At 41.0% G+C, this 13,588-nt stretch overlaps 1 protein-coding gene across 8 annotated transcripts in view; it reads right to left on the bottom strand.

The window, feature by feature from the left end:
• Grip1 (glutamate receptor interacting protein 1) overlaps positions 1-13,588 on the bottom strand; it is a 615,745-nt gene that overhangs the window by 15,475 nt on the left and 586,682 nt on the right. For 4 of the 8 annotated variants that reach the window (XM_090328040.1, XM_090328060.1, XM_090328059.1 and 1 more), the window contains 2 exons: positions 11,032-11,143; positions 5,261-5,494 (listed from right to left, as the gene is read on the bottom strand). In XM_090328040.1, the coding sequence (XP_090184166.1) occupies positions 5,261-5,494; positions 11,032-11,143 (346 nt within the window). Of the gene's footprint in view, positions 1-5,260; positions 5,495-8,560; positions 8,707-10,866; positions 10,912-11,031; positions 11,144-13,588 lie in introns of those variants that run through there. The other 4 variants (XM_090328055.1, XM_090328038.1, XM_090328063.1 and 1 more) reach the window with 3 other exon arrangements.

Here is a 13,588-nt window from a genome sequence, read left to right on the forward strand (position 1 = left end):
TACAAAATTAAAAAGCCTTAATGAAAAAAAGATAAACAAAAATAACTGCCTAAAATTGCAAAGTATAATTTTATTGAAAACTGTGACTGATGAGGATAAGGGAATGTCAACGTGTGTGTGTGTGTGTGTGTGTGTGTGTGTGTGTGTGTGTGTGTGTGTGTGCCAGCTCTGAGGCCGGAACGCTCTTGCTTGACTTTTTCTCTCATGACTACCACTTGAGCTACAGCTCCACTTTTGGCTTTTTCCTGGCTATTTGGAGATAAGAATGGGATGGACTTTTCTGCCCAGGCTAGCTTCAACCTAAGATCCTTAAGATCTCAGTCTCCTAAGTAGTTAGGATCACAGACCTGAGCTACCCATACTTAGCAATATATATATTTTTAAGTTCAAATGCTTTTCATATGGGAAACTTTTCACTGCACAATTTTTTTTTTTGTATTAAAGGGTGCAAGGAAGTGAAGCTAGAATTCATCTCAGAAACAGATTAAGTGAACACCAAGGGGTATTTAAGCTTCAGCAGGAAAAGATGGGTTATCAATGAAGTGTCGCTAAGATCACAAGCTCTTTATCTGCAAAGAGAAAGAATGTGTGATAAGCTGAAATACAAAACAGAATTCATTTGAAAGATAACCTGTGGAAGCTCCAGGGCCCAGATGCAGTCTCCTTTCCTCTTCAGCCTGCCACCCTGCTGCTATGAAACACAGCGATCACCACCTGCAGTTACCAAAACGTATAGAGTGCTTCACAATCTCTAGTCAGCAATGAGTCTACTGGAAGAGGGTGGGTAAAATGTAGATCCACGGCTCATATTCCCAGAAAATAAAGAAGTCAGGATGGAATTTAGGATCTTACTACACAGGGTGTGCGCATGTGTGTGTGTGTGTGTGTGTGTGTGTGTGTGTGTGTGTGCCAATACTGGCAATACTGGGGCTTGAACTCACGGCCTTGTGCTCTGCTGGACATTTTTGTTGATGGCTAGCTCTCCCTTGTGCCACGTCTCCACTTCTGGCCTTTTGCTGGTTAATTTGAAGTATGAGTCCAGGTGAACTTTGAAAATCAATCCTCAGCTCTTAGCCTCCTGAGTATCTAGGATCATAGTTGTGAGGCACCAGTGCCAGCTCAGGACCCACCATTTAACAAACATTTCATGGTGAAATTAATCAAGGATCCCTAACCCAAGCTATCCTCTTAAGGAGGTGGTCAGACTATTATCTGAGTCCTATCTGAAATCAGCTTCATATAATCAGCAATTTGGAAAGAAACAAAGCCCACAGAAAGCCAGTGTATTTCAGGCAGCAAGTTTTGTATTCATTCATGTGTAAGTGTGGGTATGTGTGTGGCTTTATGAGTACAGTATATCCTGGCCTGTGCAACCTGAGATGAGAGTGCTGGAAAGTCAGCATCCTAAGGGGACTCGGTTTCACTTTTCCTGGATCTCTATCCACTCTCTTCCCTTTATCCCCAACATTAAGTGCTAAATCACTTCAGCGTTAACTTCTTCCTACCTCCATGTAACCAGGACAGGAAGGGAGGCAGCGTGTCATTATTCCTAAAGTCAGGAATGCCGGCTAGTTTTTCGCACTCCAGAAAGGAATGTGGGCAATTTGAAGGAAAGCCTGCCCAGACAAGAGGGGGCTTTGACAAGAGTGGATAATCAATCAATGATCAGAAATGAATGAAAAACACGTAGAGAGTGGTATTTTTTAAAAGTCTGAAGGAAGAAAAGGAATGAAAGGAAAGCATGGGTAGAACATAAAGAACAAATGAAATCTAAGAAAGTGACAGGTGAGCCAACTCTTCATTTTCCCTGGGTGTAGGTAATGTTGTGACCATCCCAGAAAATAGTATTATTTGATCTTTTTTTCTTTTCTTTTCCTTTTCATCAATGGGATGGATCTTTGTCTATTTGTTTTGCTGAAATGTTGTCTTGATGAAGAAATGAAATAGATTTTGCAGATGGTGGCCTGAACATAAGCCAAAATGTCAAATGAGTGACCACAGAAAGATAGCAACAAGGAGGGCCGGGAGTTTGGCCTAGTGGTTAAAGTGCTTGCCTAGCATGCACGAAGACCCGGGTTCAATTCCTCGGTACCACATATATAGGAAAAAGCTGGAAGTGGTGCTGAGGCTCAAGTGGTAGAGCTCTAGCCTTGAGAAAGTCCAAGGACAGTGGTCAGGCCCTGGGCTCAATCCTAGGACTGGGAAAGAAAGAAAGAAAGGAAGGAAGGAAGGAAGGAAGGAAGGAAGGAAGGAAGGAAGGAAGGAAGAAAGGAAGAAAGAAAGATAGCAACAGGAAAATAACCACACGTGCAGTTTGGTTTGCTATTTATCTCACCCAGCCTATCCCCACTGGTCTTTGTAGCCCTGTGGGAATCCAATAGATTGATTTGGTCAAGAATGGCTTCCAATTTGGGGTTTGGGTAGTAAAAACCAGCCCTTGTTCTGATTTTCAGGGCTTCAGCATGGGAGGTCATCAACTTAGAAGTAGGTAGGAGTTTTCTAATTCCCCATCCTTCACTCTTCATGTCACTACCAAGAGTGTCTTTTCTTAATGTTCACACGGGTTTAATCGTATTCATTAACAACAGAAATCAATTCCATTAACAAGTCAGTATGATTTTTCACAATGCCAAGTAATTCTTTCCATGTTCAAAAGACACCCACATACAAGAAATGAGCACAATTAACAGCCATGACTCTCAGGTCAGCACTGGAGAATGCCACGTAATGTGCATTTTTTCCATCTTTAAAAAAAATGTATTGTTGCGGTAATGTACACAGGGGTTACAGTTACATTCAACAGGTAGTAGGTACATTACTTTTCATACTCTGCTACCCCTTCTCATGTTCAATGTGCATTTTTTGCCAGTCCTGGGCCTTGAACTCAAGGCCTGGGCACTGTCTTTGGACTTTCTCAAGGCTAGAGCTCTACCACTTGAGCCACAGCACCATTTCTGGCTTTTTGTTATGTATGTGGTACAGAGGAATCGAACCCAGGTCTTCATGCATGCTAGGCAAGCACTCTACCACTAGGCTAAACTCCCAGCCCCTCAATGTGCATTTTTTTTTTTGCCAGTCCTGGGCTTGAGCTCAGGGCCTGAGCACTGTCCTTGGACTTTCTCAAGGCTAGAGCTCTACCACTTGAGCCTCAGCACCACTTCCAGCTTTTTTTCTATGTATATGGTACCAAGGAATCGAACCTGGGTCTTCATGCATGCTAGGCAAGCACTTTAACCACTAGGCCAAACTCCTGGCCCCTCAATGTGCATTTTTGATAGCATGTTCCAAACCTGAATATTTGAACTGAGCAATTGAATTCCTTTCAGAACACACCTGGAATGTGAGCATAAGCTCCTCTGTGAGTTCCCCAGTATCAGGACGTAGGCTACAGTCTCACTTAACAAGGTAATTTTAAGGGCTTTATTATGCCAGGAAAACACTTTTGAAAACACTACTCTTTTGGGGGCACAGTCAGAAGAAAAGTGAAACTGCATGGGAAAAAACTTACTGACAAAATTTAGGAAAAATAAATGAAATAAAAGGGAAACAGTTACATAACTTATTAGATCAGGATGATCAATGTGTGTGTGTGTGTGTGTGTGTGTGTGTGTGCACACGTGTGTAAGAGAGGAGAGGGAGGGAGGGAGGGAGGGAGGGAGGGAGGGAGGGAGAGAGAGAGAGAGAGAGAGAGAGAGAGAGAGAGAGAGAGAGAGAGAGAGAGAGAGAGAGAGAGAGCGCGAGCGAGAGCCCGCGCGCGAGAGAGATCTTGTGACTTTCAAGTCCACACTGTCACACAAATGTTCTAATTTGTCCATCTACTGCCAGTCATTATGCCAATCAGTAGCAGACATATAATAAGATCTATATTTTAGCAGAGCCACATTTCTTAAACTTCAGCTTGAACAACTTCTCCATCCAATTTGCTGTCATTGTTATTGCTGCGTGCTTTCAATGTGGGAAGGACTGGGAGACAGGTCTTTTGTGTTTCAGGCCCATCAATACTTATTCTTTGAGGAGCCTGCTTCACTCCAGAAGGAGAAAAAGAAATGACCATTTTATGTTTATTATTTTTCTCATCCTATAATAAGTACCTGCTGAGAAGGGCTATTTTTTTGCATGCAGAATATAGATAGCATTTAGTAGGCAATTAATACAGCCTCTTTAAGGCTGAAGAGGGTGTTGGCTTCTCTGCCTGGAAAGAAACTGGAGAAAGACAATGATCATGGTCTGTGAGGAAATCGGGAGAGCCAGCCCTCTTTTCTACCTGGAAGCTATGGCTTTTCAACGGAGTTCCTCCGTCCTAAGGGTGCGGGTCTACCAGTGTATAGGAATATAGGACTTACTGAGCTGATGAGGCATCCTTTCAGGGTAATGGGATAAACTGTCTACATATGGCCTAGAGCTAAACCAGGAGCCTAACCTGTCAGAAATATCTCTTCTGTAATCCCTCCTGATTGCACACAGCTCCAATTCCAGACAATGGCCACATGGGGATATTTGTATTCTAAGCATTAGCCTTTGACATCCCTTTGTACATGCTTCCATCTTCCTCTGATGACTCAATATCCGTGTCTGGAAAGTTTCATTTATTTCCTCATGGTGTTGCGTCTACCTTCTGGACTCCAGGGCTTTGAGGCTTGCTGCTATCATCGTACTGATCTCATTATTTTTCCCGTTTCCCAGACTGTCTACACAAGCAGACTATGTGTGACTGGGGGATTTGCAATACATTCTTTGAGTGAATGCCTAGTTATTAAGTGAATGGATAAATGTGTAGTAGAAGCCATCTTCCAAACTTTCAACATATATTTGACAGCTACAAACAAAAATAGCTAGATTTTACAGGGTACTAGGATACTTAAGTCTTTAGAAGAAAAAAGAAAGTGGCCACATATTAAGTCTTCTCAGTTTTAGCTTACATTAGTTACAGGGGGATTTCATTACTACCTTTCCACTTTCCGATCAATCTCAGCCCCTTTGTCACTCTCCCTGACCCCCTTCCCCAAATGACTTAATCAGACTTCATTGTTCTGTTTTTCTACTTGTGTATTGTAAATACCTTTTGATAAATACATTGCTTGAAAGCCATTCTTTTCTACCCTTTTCTACCCAGGAATGTTGTGTTGGGAACAAAGACTCTGGCTTGTTCCTCTTTTGTTGACATCACATGAGAATGCCATTACTACAGCTGCATCAGAGCATCCATGCCAGGCAGTGGTACTGCATTTGCCCAAAGAGAGATGACAAAGAGTTGACTGACCTTGTGCAGCTCCACGGGAGTTGGGGACATGATCTCCTTTATTTCTTGTTTCATTTTCCTCAGCGTCACAGATTTCCTGCCCACATCTGAGGGCAGGGTGTTGCTCCGAGCCGTTTGGCTGTAGTGTGGTCGAGAGCTGCTCCTTTCCTGGAAGCTTGCCTGTCTCCCCAGCTGACTGCGAGGTGCTGGAGCCTCATGATTCAAACTCATAGTGCTCCCGGACATGATGGTTGCCTGTGGCATTGACAATTTTCAGAAACAATTAAGCCATGCATAAAGAAAGGTTTTGGATGTTCCACATTAAGCACAATCCTCCTTCTGCCCAGTCAAAGTCAAAGTACAGTCTCTTCAGGGCATAACCAAAGGCTGGAGAATGGACATACTAATTGAACCATGAAAGTCTGGAAAATGCTTTGTAAGTGACAATTATGATGCACATCTGAAATCCAATGTAAGTACTTAAGCCCTTGAGTTTATTTAATCAAATACCACCTCTAGCAGTTTTAAAATGAGTTGAAAAGCTCCAATATTTGCTTACTACAGACAGCATTTTAAACATTAGCTTTCTTCCAAATGGGTTCAAAGAGGTGGGATTCAAGAAGCCACCTCACCTTACTCAAAAGGGGTTCAATGTAGCTTAAAAGAAATGAATGAGCCGGGTACTAGTGGCTCACATCTGTAAAACTAACTACTCAGGAGGCTGAGATTTGAGGATCATGGTTCAAATCCAGGCTGGGCAGGAAAGTCTTGAGAATGTTATTTCCAGTTAACCATCAGAAAACTGGAAGTGGTTCTGTGGCTCAAATTGGTAGAGCACTAGCCTTGAGCCAAAAGAGATCAGGGACAGTGCCCAGACCCCAAGTTAAGGACCCATGACTGAAAAGAAAAAAGGAAAGAAGGAATGGTGTTCTTTTTACTTCCAGCTGGAGCTAACGATGGGCTAGAATGGGATTATTGCAAGCCAAGAGGTCTCTTCAAGTTTCCTATACTGTATTATCTTTCCCCCGAAATGGTCTGTCACAGAAGCTTGTAGATCAGATAGACCTTCACATCTCTTGGCATACATGAGTGTTTCTTAGGCATGGCCTATGTGAACCAGATACCCGTGGTTCCTGCTTAGAATCCTTGCTACTTGGAAGGCTGACAATGGGTAAGTCATGGTTTGAAGCCAGTCTGAACAAAAAAGTACGCGAGATCCCTTTTCATCTAATAGCTGGGCTCAGTGGCATGGATCTATTACCCTAACTACATGGGTGGCAGAGATCATGGTCTCAGGCCAGCCCGAGCAGAAAGTCTCTAAGACTCTAGTGGAAAGCAACTGTGCATGGTGGTGTGTGCCTGCCACCACAGCTATGCTGTAGCAGGAAGAGAGAAATGGCAGGATTATCGGCTAGGCACATGCGTGGGCAGGAAGTAACTGGCTCAGAAGTAGAGTATCTGTCTAACAAGCAAGAGACCCTGAATTTAAACTTCAGTACATAGGAAGGAAGGAAGGAAGGAAGAGAGGGAGGAAGAGGAGGGAGGGAAGGAGTGAAACAAAAGGAAGAGAAAAGAAAAGAAAAGGCTTTTGTGCCCAAAAGCAGTGCAACTCAGCTTACATTTTGTTAGTGAGTTGAGAAGTTTGTTCAGCTTCAAATATCTTTCTGCATAATACAAAAACAATGTCAAGATAAGACTCGGGGGCTGAATGAGTCTCAAAACTGGAACAAAAAAAACCCCTCAAAATCTTCAACATATTGGGGATGGTCTTGCCTCCTGCTAAAATCCTAAAAATATGGCTGGAACTAGCTCTGTTCTCCTGGGTCTGATGGTTCTGTACAGGTAAAGTAGTGTTGGTAGATATGTCCAAAACCCTAGTAATAGAAAAGAAGTTCCATATGTATGTGAAGGAAAGAAACATGAATACTGATGATGAAGGTAACAGAGTGTTATTTGTTGAGCCCTTTGAACATATTCATTCACCTAAGCTTCACAAGAACTATGATATAGATGTTTTCATTCTTCCGAATGTGGGAGAGGAGACTTGGCATAAAGGCTGACATGTCCAAGGTCACATAAGCAGTAAAGGAACTGAAGGCACTATCTGAAACTATCAGAGAGCTCACTGCAAAACATGCAGCACTGTCATTTGTCATCTAAGATTTCAGAGCTCTAACTGTCACCTGGTGTTCAGCTATACAATGTCTTTGAATAACTGCAAAGAATTGCACATATGTAAACGTATCCAACAACTCTGTAGAAAAAGAAACAAAGAAAGTAAACAAGTGTATTCTGCCTGGGTTAGTTGGCTCAATAAAAAGAAGACGATTTTTTTTAAAAAAAAGTCCTTGTTGATTTCTAAATATTAATAATGCATATAATATCAACATGCATAACAATATATTATGCATTCAGCATCATATTTCAATGACCCTATATGGTAAGCATCAGAATTATTATACCTCCCTACTTCAAATGTGGAAAAAGATGATGACTGAGTAAGCTCAGCAAATTGCAGAGGCCCTGGGACAGAATCCAGAAAGCCAGCTCTAGAACAGTGCTCCTAACTCCCTGCTACATCACATCTCATTTCACTAGGAATTTGACCACAAACACTTCTTTTTAAGTAGGTACCTCTTCTGTTTCTTCTACGCTAAGCAAATGTCAGCATCCACGTTATGGTTTGTTTCCGATGGACGCCCTGTTAAAGCTTGCTGAGATCTTTCCATGATGCGTTTGTGTTATGGGACATCCTTTATTTTATGGAACTTACATACATCATTTCTACGCTTAACCTACTGGTGTCTGACAGTACCCAGTGTTGGCTTTCCTATTATTTTTACCTACTTAGCCTAGTTAGCCTGCTTTGTTTATACTTATTTTAACAATCATTTTTCATGGACCAGCCAGAGCACAATGGAAGTAAAACGCCTAATCACTATGACCAGGAGAAGACAGTTTTGCTCCAGTGAGTCCTAGGTGATTTAGAAGAAGGTCAAATGGATTTACAAAGGGTCCTAATGGGAGAAATCTTGTCTCTTCAGTAGTTTAATTTATTTTTTCAAAATATGGCTAGATTTCTTTGTTTTAAATGAATGGCAAATGAACTAGTTGTATCCTTCCCCCAAATACAAAAGTTAAAGCACCAGTACAATTTATACTTAGTTATAATTTATATTTAGTTAAATTTCCTTCTATTAGTCTAAACAAAGAAAAGTTAAATGAGCATTCATTAATCAAGGAATGGAAAACATAATATTTGATTTTATTGAACATTTAATTGAATAGTTATTAAATACAATGTTCTTTGTTAATTGCAATAGGAGGATTTGCCCATTATAAGCTCCACATTTTATAGAAGAAATATCTGGTAAGAGAGGTGAAAACTTGTGCAGATTCTCAGTTTGAACTTTTTCTTGTGATCAAGCTAGATGGATATTGGTGCTAAAGTTGAACCTAAATTATTGCTAGTAATAGGGAAAATGATTAGTAATTAATTTTCATTTCAGTTGTAATCATTTTTCATCTTAGTTTAATCTTTTACATTTATTATAGTTACAGTGTCCCTTCACTTTTAATATTGAATGTAAATTTCATATCCAGAAATGTAGCTCCAATATTTTGTGCCTAGTAGCAACTCCAATCAAGTGAGTTCATTTAAACTAATAAATGAATATTCTTTGTGATAAAAGTATAAGTATGATAGTAATTTATGAACCTGCTGATCATTCTCCCTTGCTGGGCTTAATTTCTCTTTGGCTTATAAATTTAGCCTGGTTCCTTTCTATGGTTAGAGTTTCACTAAATTAAGAAATTCATGATTTATAAATCTATGTAAATATAAGCTTCTATACATTTATAGATTAATAATTTCTAGGCTGAGGGGTTTGTGTTAGTACCCAAAGGCTGTCACAACATGACTTCCATGCTAATAGATTCTGTTTTTATGAGACAACTCAATTTCCAGGTAAATACAACCTCATCACATAACTTTGTTTCTAGTTCTAGGATTTGAACTCAGGGCCTCATGCTGACTTTCCTTACTTGCTTATTTGGCTGCTGTTCTACCACTTAGGTCATGCTACCAAGCCCTATTGTTAGCTAGTGAATTGGGCCCATGTGGATTTTTCTGCCCTGGTTGGCTTGTATTACTCCAGTTTGTATTATTCTCTCTCTCTCTCTCTCTCTCTCTCTCTCTCTCTCTCTCTCTCTCTCTCTCTCTCTCTCTCTCTCTCTCTCTCTCTCTCTCTCTGTGTGTGTGTGTGTGTGTGTGTGTGTATGCCAGTACTTGGGGCTCAGACACAGGTCCTGGATATTTTGTTCTACCACTTGAGCCACATCAACATTTCTGGATTTTTGGTGACTAATTGGAGAAAATGAACTCATGGCCTTTTCTGACCTGGCTGGCTTCAAACCACAATCCTCATCATCTTAGCCTACTGAGTAGCTAGGATTACAGATACAAACACCCAGCATTATAATACTTTTTATATCATTTTTCTTTGGAAAAGAAGCAATGAAAAGTATCAAAATGAAAATGGCATGTGAACCAAAAACATTGTCAAGGAAATAGTATGTTTAAGAATCATGAACTGTGCTCTTATTCAGTCTGGGCCACTTTCCTTCATTCTACACCAAAATGGTGGTAAAAGTTTAAATAAACCAGCTGGTTCTTAAGCCTTCTGTTCTTCTGAAAAGTTGGGTAAAGGAATCCGCAGCTAACATCTTTATTTAAATTTGGTAAGATTATCCATGTCCAAGTCCTTTAACTGTGCTCTGAAGTTGAAGTTCATGCTAGGTGTTTATAAATCCAAACTGATACTTTTCTTTATAAGTCTCTTTGCAGAATCACAAACATTAGAATCACATAAAATATCCACACATGCAATTGAGAAGCAAAATAATATAAAGATGAGTAATCATTTTAGAATTGCAAATGTTTCACCCAGTTATGCCATTCACATTCCTTATGGGACTTGGGGACCTCATATGACATCAAAAGAAAAAGAAAAAGAAAACGAGACTTTTGCCACTTCATTGTTTTCAGCTTGGGAAGTTTAAAAGAACATAAAAGGAAACTGTCTAGGACTTCCTAGACTAAAATGAGATTATTGTCAGCAATTCGAGAGTCAGATTAAAGAACACTCCATCTTTCTCCTTCTCAAATTCAGCAGTCAGTAAATAGCAGAGTACATGTAAGACATTACATGTAAGACTTTACATGTATGTTGATCATACAGTCTTGGACCTTTGCGACAGCAGCACTGCTATCAAACTTAAGGGCAACACAAAATGAAATTTCCTCTTATGTTCCTCTTAATGCTCAAATTAATTTCTATACCAGGTACAAATGAAAACATGCCAAAGAAACCTTTCTAAAGCGACTAAGAGAAGAAATGCACCACTGCTAGGAAACTTAGCTTGATCTTTAGCAATTTGTGGGGAACAAGTACAATCAGGGTTAGCAGGGAGCAATGGCAGACGCCACAAGTCAGTAAGCTTAGGGGGTGGGAATGGGGAAATAGTACTTTCAACTGCAATTGGATGAAATCAAATCGCTGTCCAGAAGGCAAGGGAGTAGGGGAGGCAGCTTCACAAGCAAAAATATAAACATAAAGGGTAGCTACCAAGAGAGTCATGTTTCTCAATGACACACGCCTGTCAGCTTTCTCCTGTGGAAAGGGGTTAAAGCTTTTAAATGAACTGGTGTGATCAATGCAAACTTAAAAGGACCAAAAAAAAAAAAAAAGAATGTTGAAACAATACAAGTCAAATAGCAGGACCAAGGCTACCTCAAGTTCTCTTAGGATTCCTGACTGTCCACAGGTTTCCAAATCCTCCAGGGCCTGAGACCAGAAGTTCTCTTCTTGCTCAGCTTCCACGCTGTCAGAAGGTCCTGCAAAGCTGTCACCAAGAAGCACAGGCTGGGTAAAGAATTTGACAGATAGGTGTTTTTCCCCCTTCCCCTTCTATATTTAAAACCTTACTTCTTTCATTTCTCACGGGGGGGGGGGAGGAAGGGAGGGAGGGAGGGAGAGAGAGAGGGAGAGAGAGAGAGAGAGACAGACAGACAGACAGAGACAGAGACAGAGACAGAGACAGAGAGAGACAGAGGGAAGAGATTCATTTTAGATATGGCTTCCTTCCAACAGGGAGATTATTCTAAGTACGGTTAGCTCTCCTAAAAGATGCTTTAAGACATGGCTGGGCACTAATGGCTTATGCCTGTAATGCTTGCTACTCAGGAGACAGAGATTCGAGGATCACAATTCAAAATCAGCCAGGGCAGGCAGGAAAAGTTGGTGAGATTCTTATCTCCAATTAACCACCAAAAAAACTGGAAGTAAAGCTGTGGCTCAAGTGGAAGTGCATCAACCTTGAGAGAAAAAACTTAAAGGAGAGTGCCCAGTCCTTGAGTTCAAATCCTAGGACCAGCACAAACAAACAAGGCAAACAAAAGGTGTTTTAAGAACTGGTGTATGGCTCTGAGTTCATTCCCTAGTCCCAACACACACACAGGAAAATGTTATAGAAATTCTAAGTGCTAAGAAAAATGAAAGGATAGTTTATAGTCTTACTAACTGAATTTCAGCATATCCCAACAGGAACAGAATATAACATGGGCTATGTTTCAAATATTGGTTCTACTGTGAAAACAATATATCCAAGAAAAATGCATGTTCCCCATTTGTTACAAAAATTATTACACACGAGTGCTATCTTTAAAAATGACCTTGCTGAGGACTAACTTGCTAAGATATTCTTTTGTTTGTAATCATACTACTGTTTGAACCCATGGTCTTGGTGTTATCCTTTATATTTGTTTCACTCAAAGTTGGTGTGCTACCACTTGTACCACAGCTCCACTTCTGAATAAATTTTTGTGGTTGACTATAGAAAAAAAGCCTTTTAGTAATCCATTAGAAAGGATAATGTATCATTTGCAAAGAAATAAAAGGACTTGGGGGGTTGGGAAGAAGAGGGCAGAAAGAGAACTCTGCTTCTTTTCCAAAGAAGCATAGTTTTAGAGTCCCTTCAGGCCCTCCACATCTGCACAACTGCATCAAGTAAGCTATAATTATATAGAGATACACACCATGAAAGAATATTTTGAACTGATTGCGTAAGAAGACAGAAACCAGTGTGTGCAGCTGGTGGCGTTAGTGCTGTCATACCTACCCTGTGGAATTTAAAGGGTCCTGTGGGAAAAAGCAGCAACAGTGCCCCACAGTGGAGCCAGCCCCAGTCTGATGCAGAGACAATTCACCATATCATGAATGGTCTGAAGCATCACAGTGAACTGTGAGCACCCTACAAAGACATTCCTCCCCTCAAGAACAGTCTCTGGACAGGAAACCCTCCCTTTACCTGAGAAGAATGCCATTTTGAAAGTGGCAAACAGGCTGCCAATGCACGTGGCCAAAGAAGTGGCACCATTTTTGAAAAGGGCAAAGGAATCCGAACACCTTGCACCACCCATCTCTCGTGGCAAACTTAAACATCAGCCCCGTGGGAGGCAGCTCTGCCCCACAACAGTGGGCAAGGACAAGGTAGGTGGCATCCCAGCCAGGCCTACAGCCAGTCAACTACCTTGGAATTATAATTCCAAAAGTCTCTAGAATCTCACTGGGGGAAAAAAACAAACCAACAACAAACCAAAGCAGGCCAGTCTTAAAAGGCAAGTCTGTTTCCAGCCCATAATGAGAGTAGGAACCTAGGTGTCAAACACTCTTCTATATTGTGGAATGCTACAGATTCCAGATATGCCCATTACAAGCTCTCTGTAGAAGGCAGGCTGCAGTGAAGAGGCATTGCCTTCTTGCAAACTAAAGAGATATCCCACCACCAGTGCATCCTAATACAGACTGGGAGCAGAGTTGCAGAGACTCCAATTCTGTAAGGAAGAACATTTTTCTGGCCACTCAAACAAACTAATTAGGTAATTCATCTTTTATCTTTGATTTATAAGCAAGTTACACAGAGGCCTTTAAAATCTAGTTACTTCCCAAATGTACTGAAAGTGGAAATCACAGCCCAATATCAAGAAGGCTTCAGAATCCAACTATGACCCAGCCCCTTACACTATGTTGATACCAACCTACAAACACACTCCAGCTTCCTACATGGGAATTAATGTGTTCTACTCCTCTGGTGCTATCCAAGAACAGCTGCAGATCTCAGCCACTAGAATGGAGACTCCACTAAGCTACTGCAAATCAGACATTGGGATACACACGTCCCCCAAAGAAACTGGGGGACTCATTTTTTTCTGCTGTTCTTTTGTTTTTCTTTTTTGTCGGTTGGCTTGGACTCTGGGCCTGGGCACTGTCTCTGAGCTCTTCAGCTCAG

The sequence above is a fragment of the Megascapheus bottae genome, chromosome 2, assembly GCF_031878675.1.
Source record: "Megascapheus bottae isolate mThoBot1 chromosome 2, mThoBot2.hap1, whole genome shotgun sequence".
NCBI classification, from domain to species: Eukaryota; Metazoa; Chordata; class Mammalia; order Rodentia; family Geomyidae; genus Megascapheus; species Megascapheus bottae.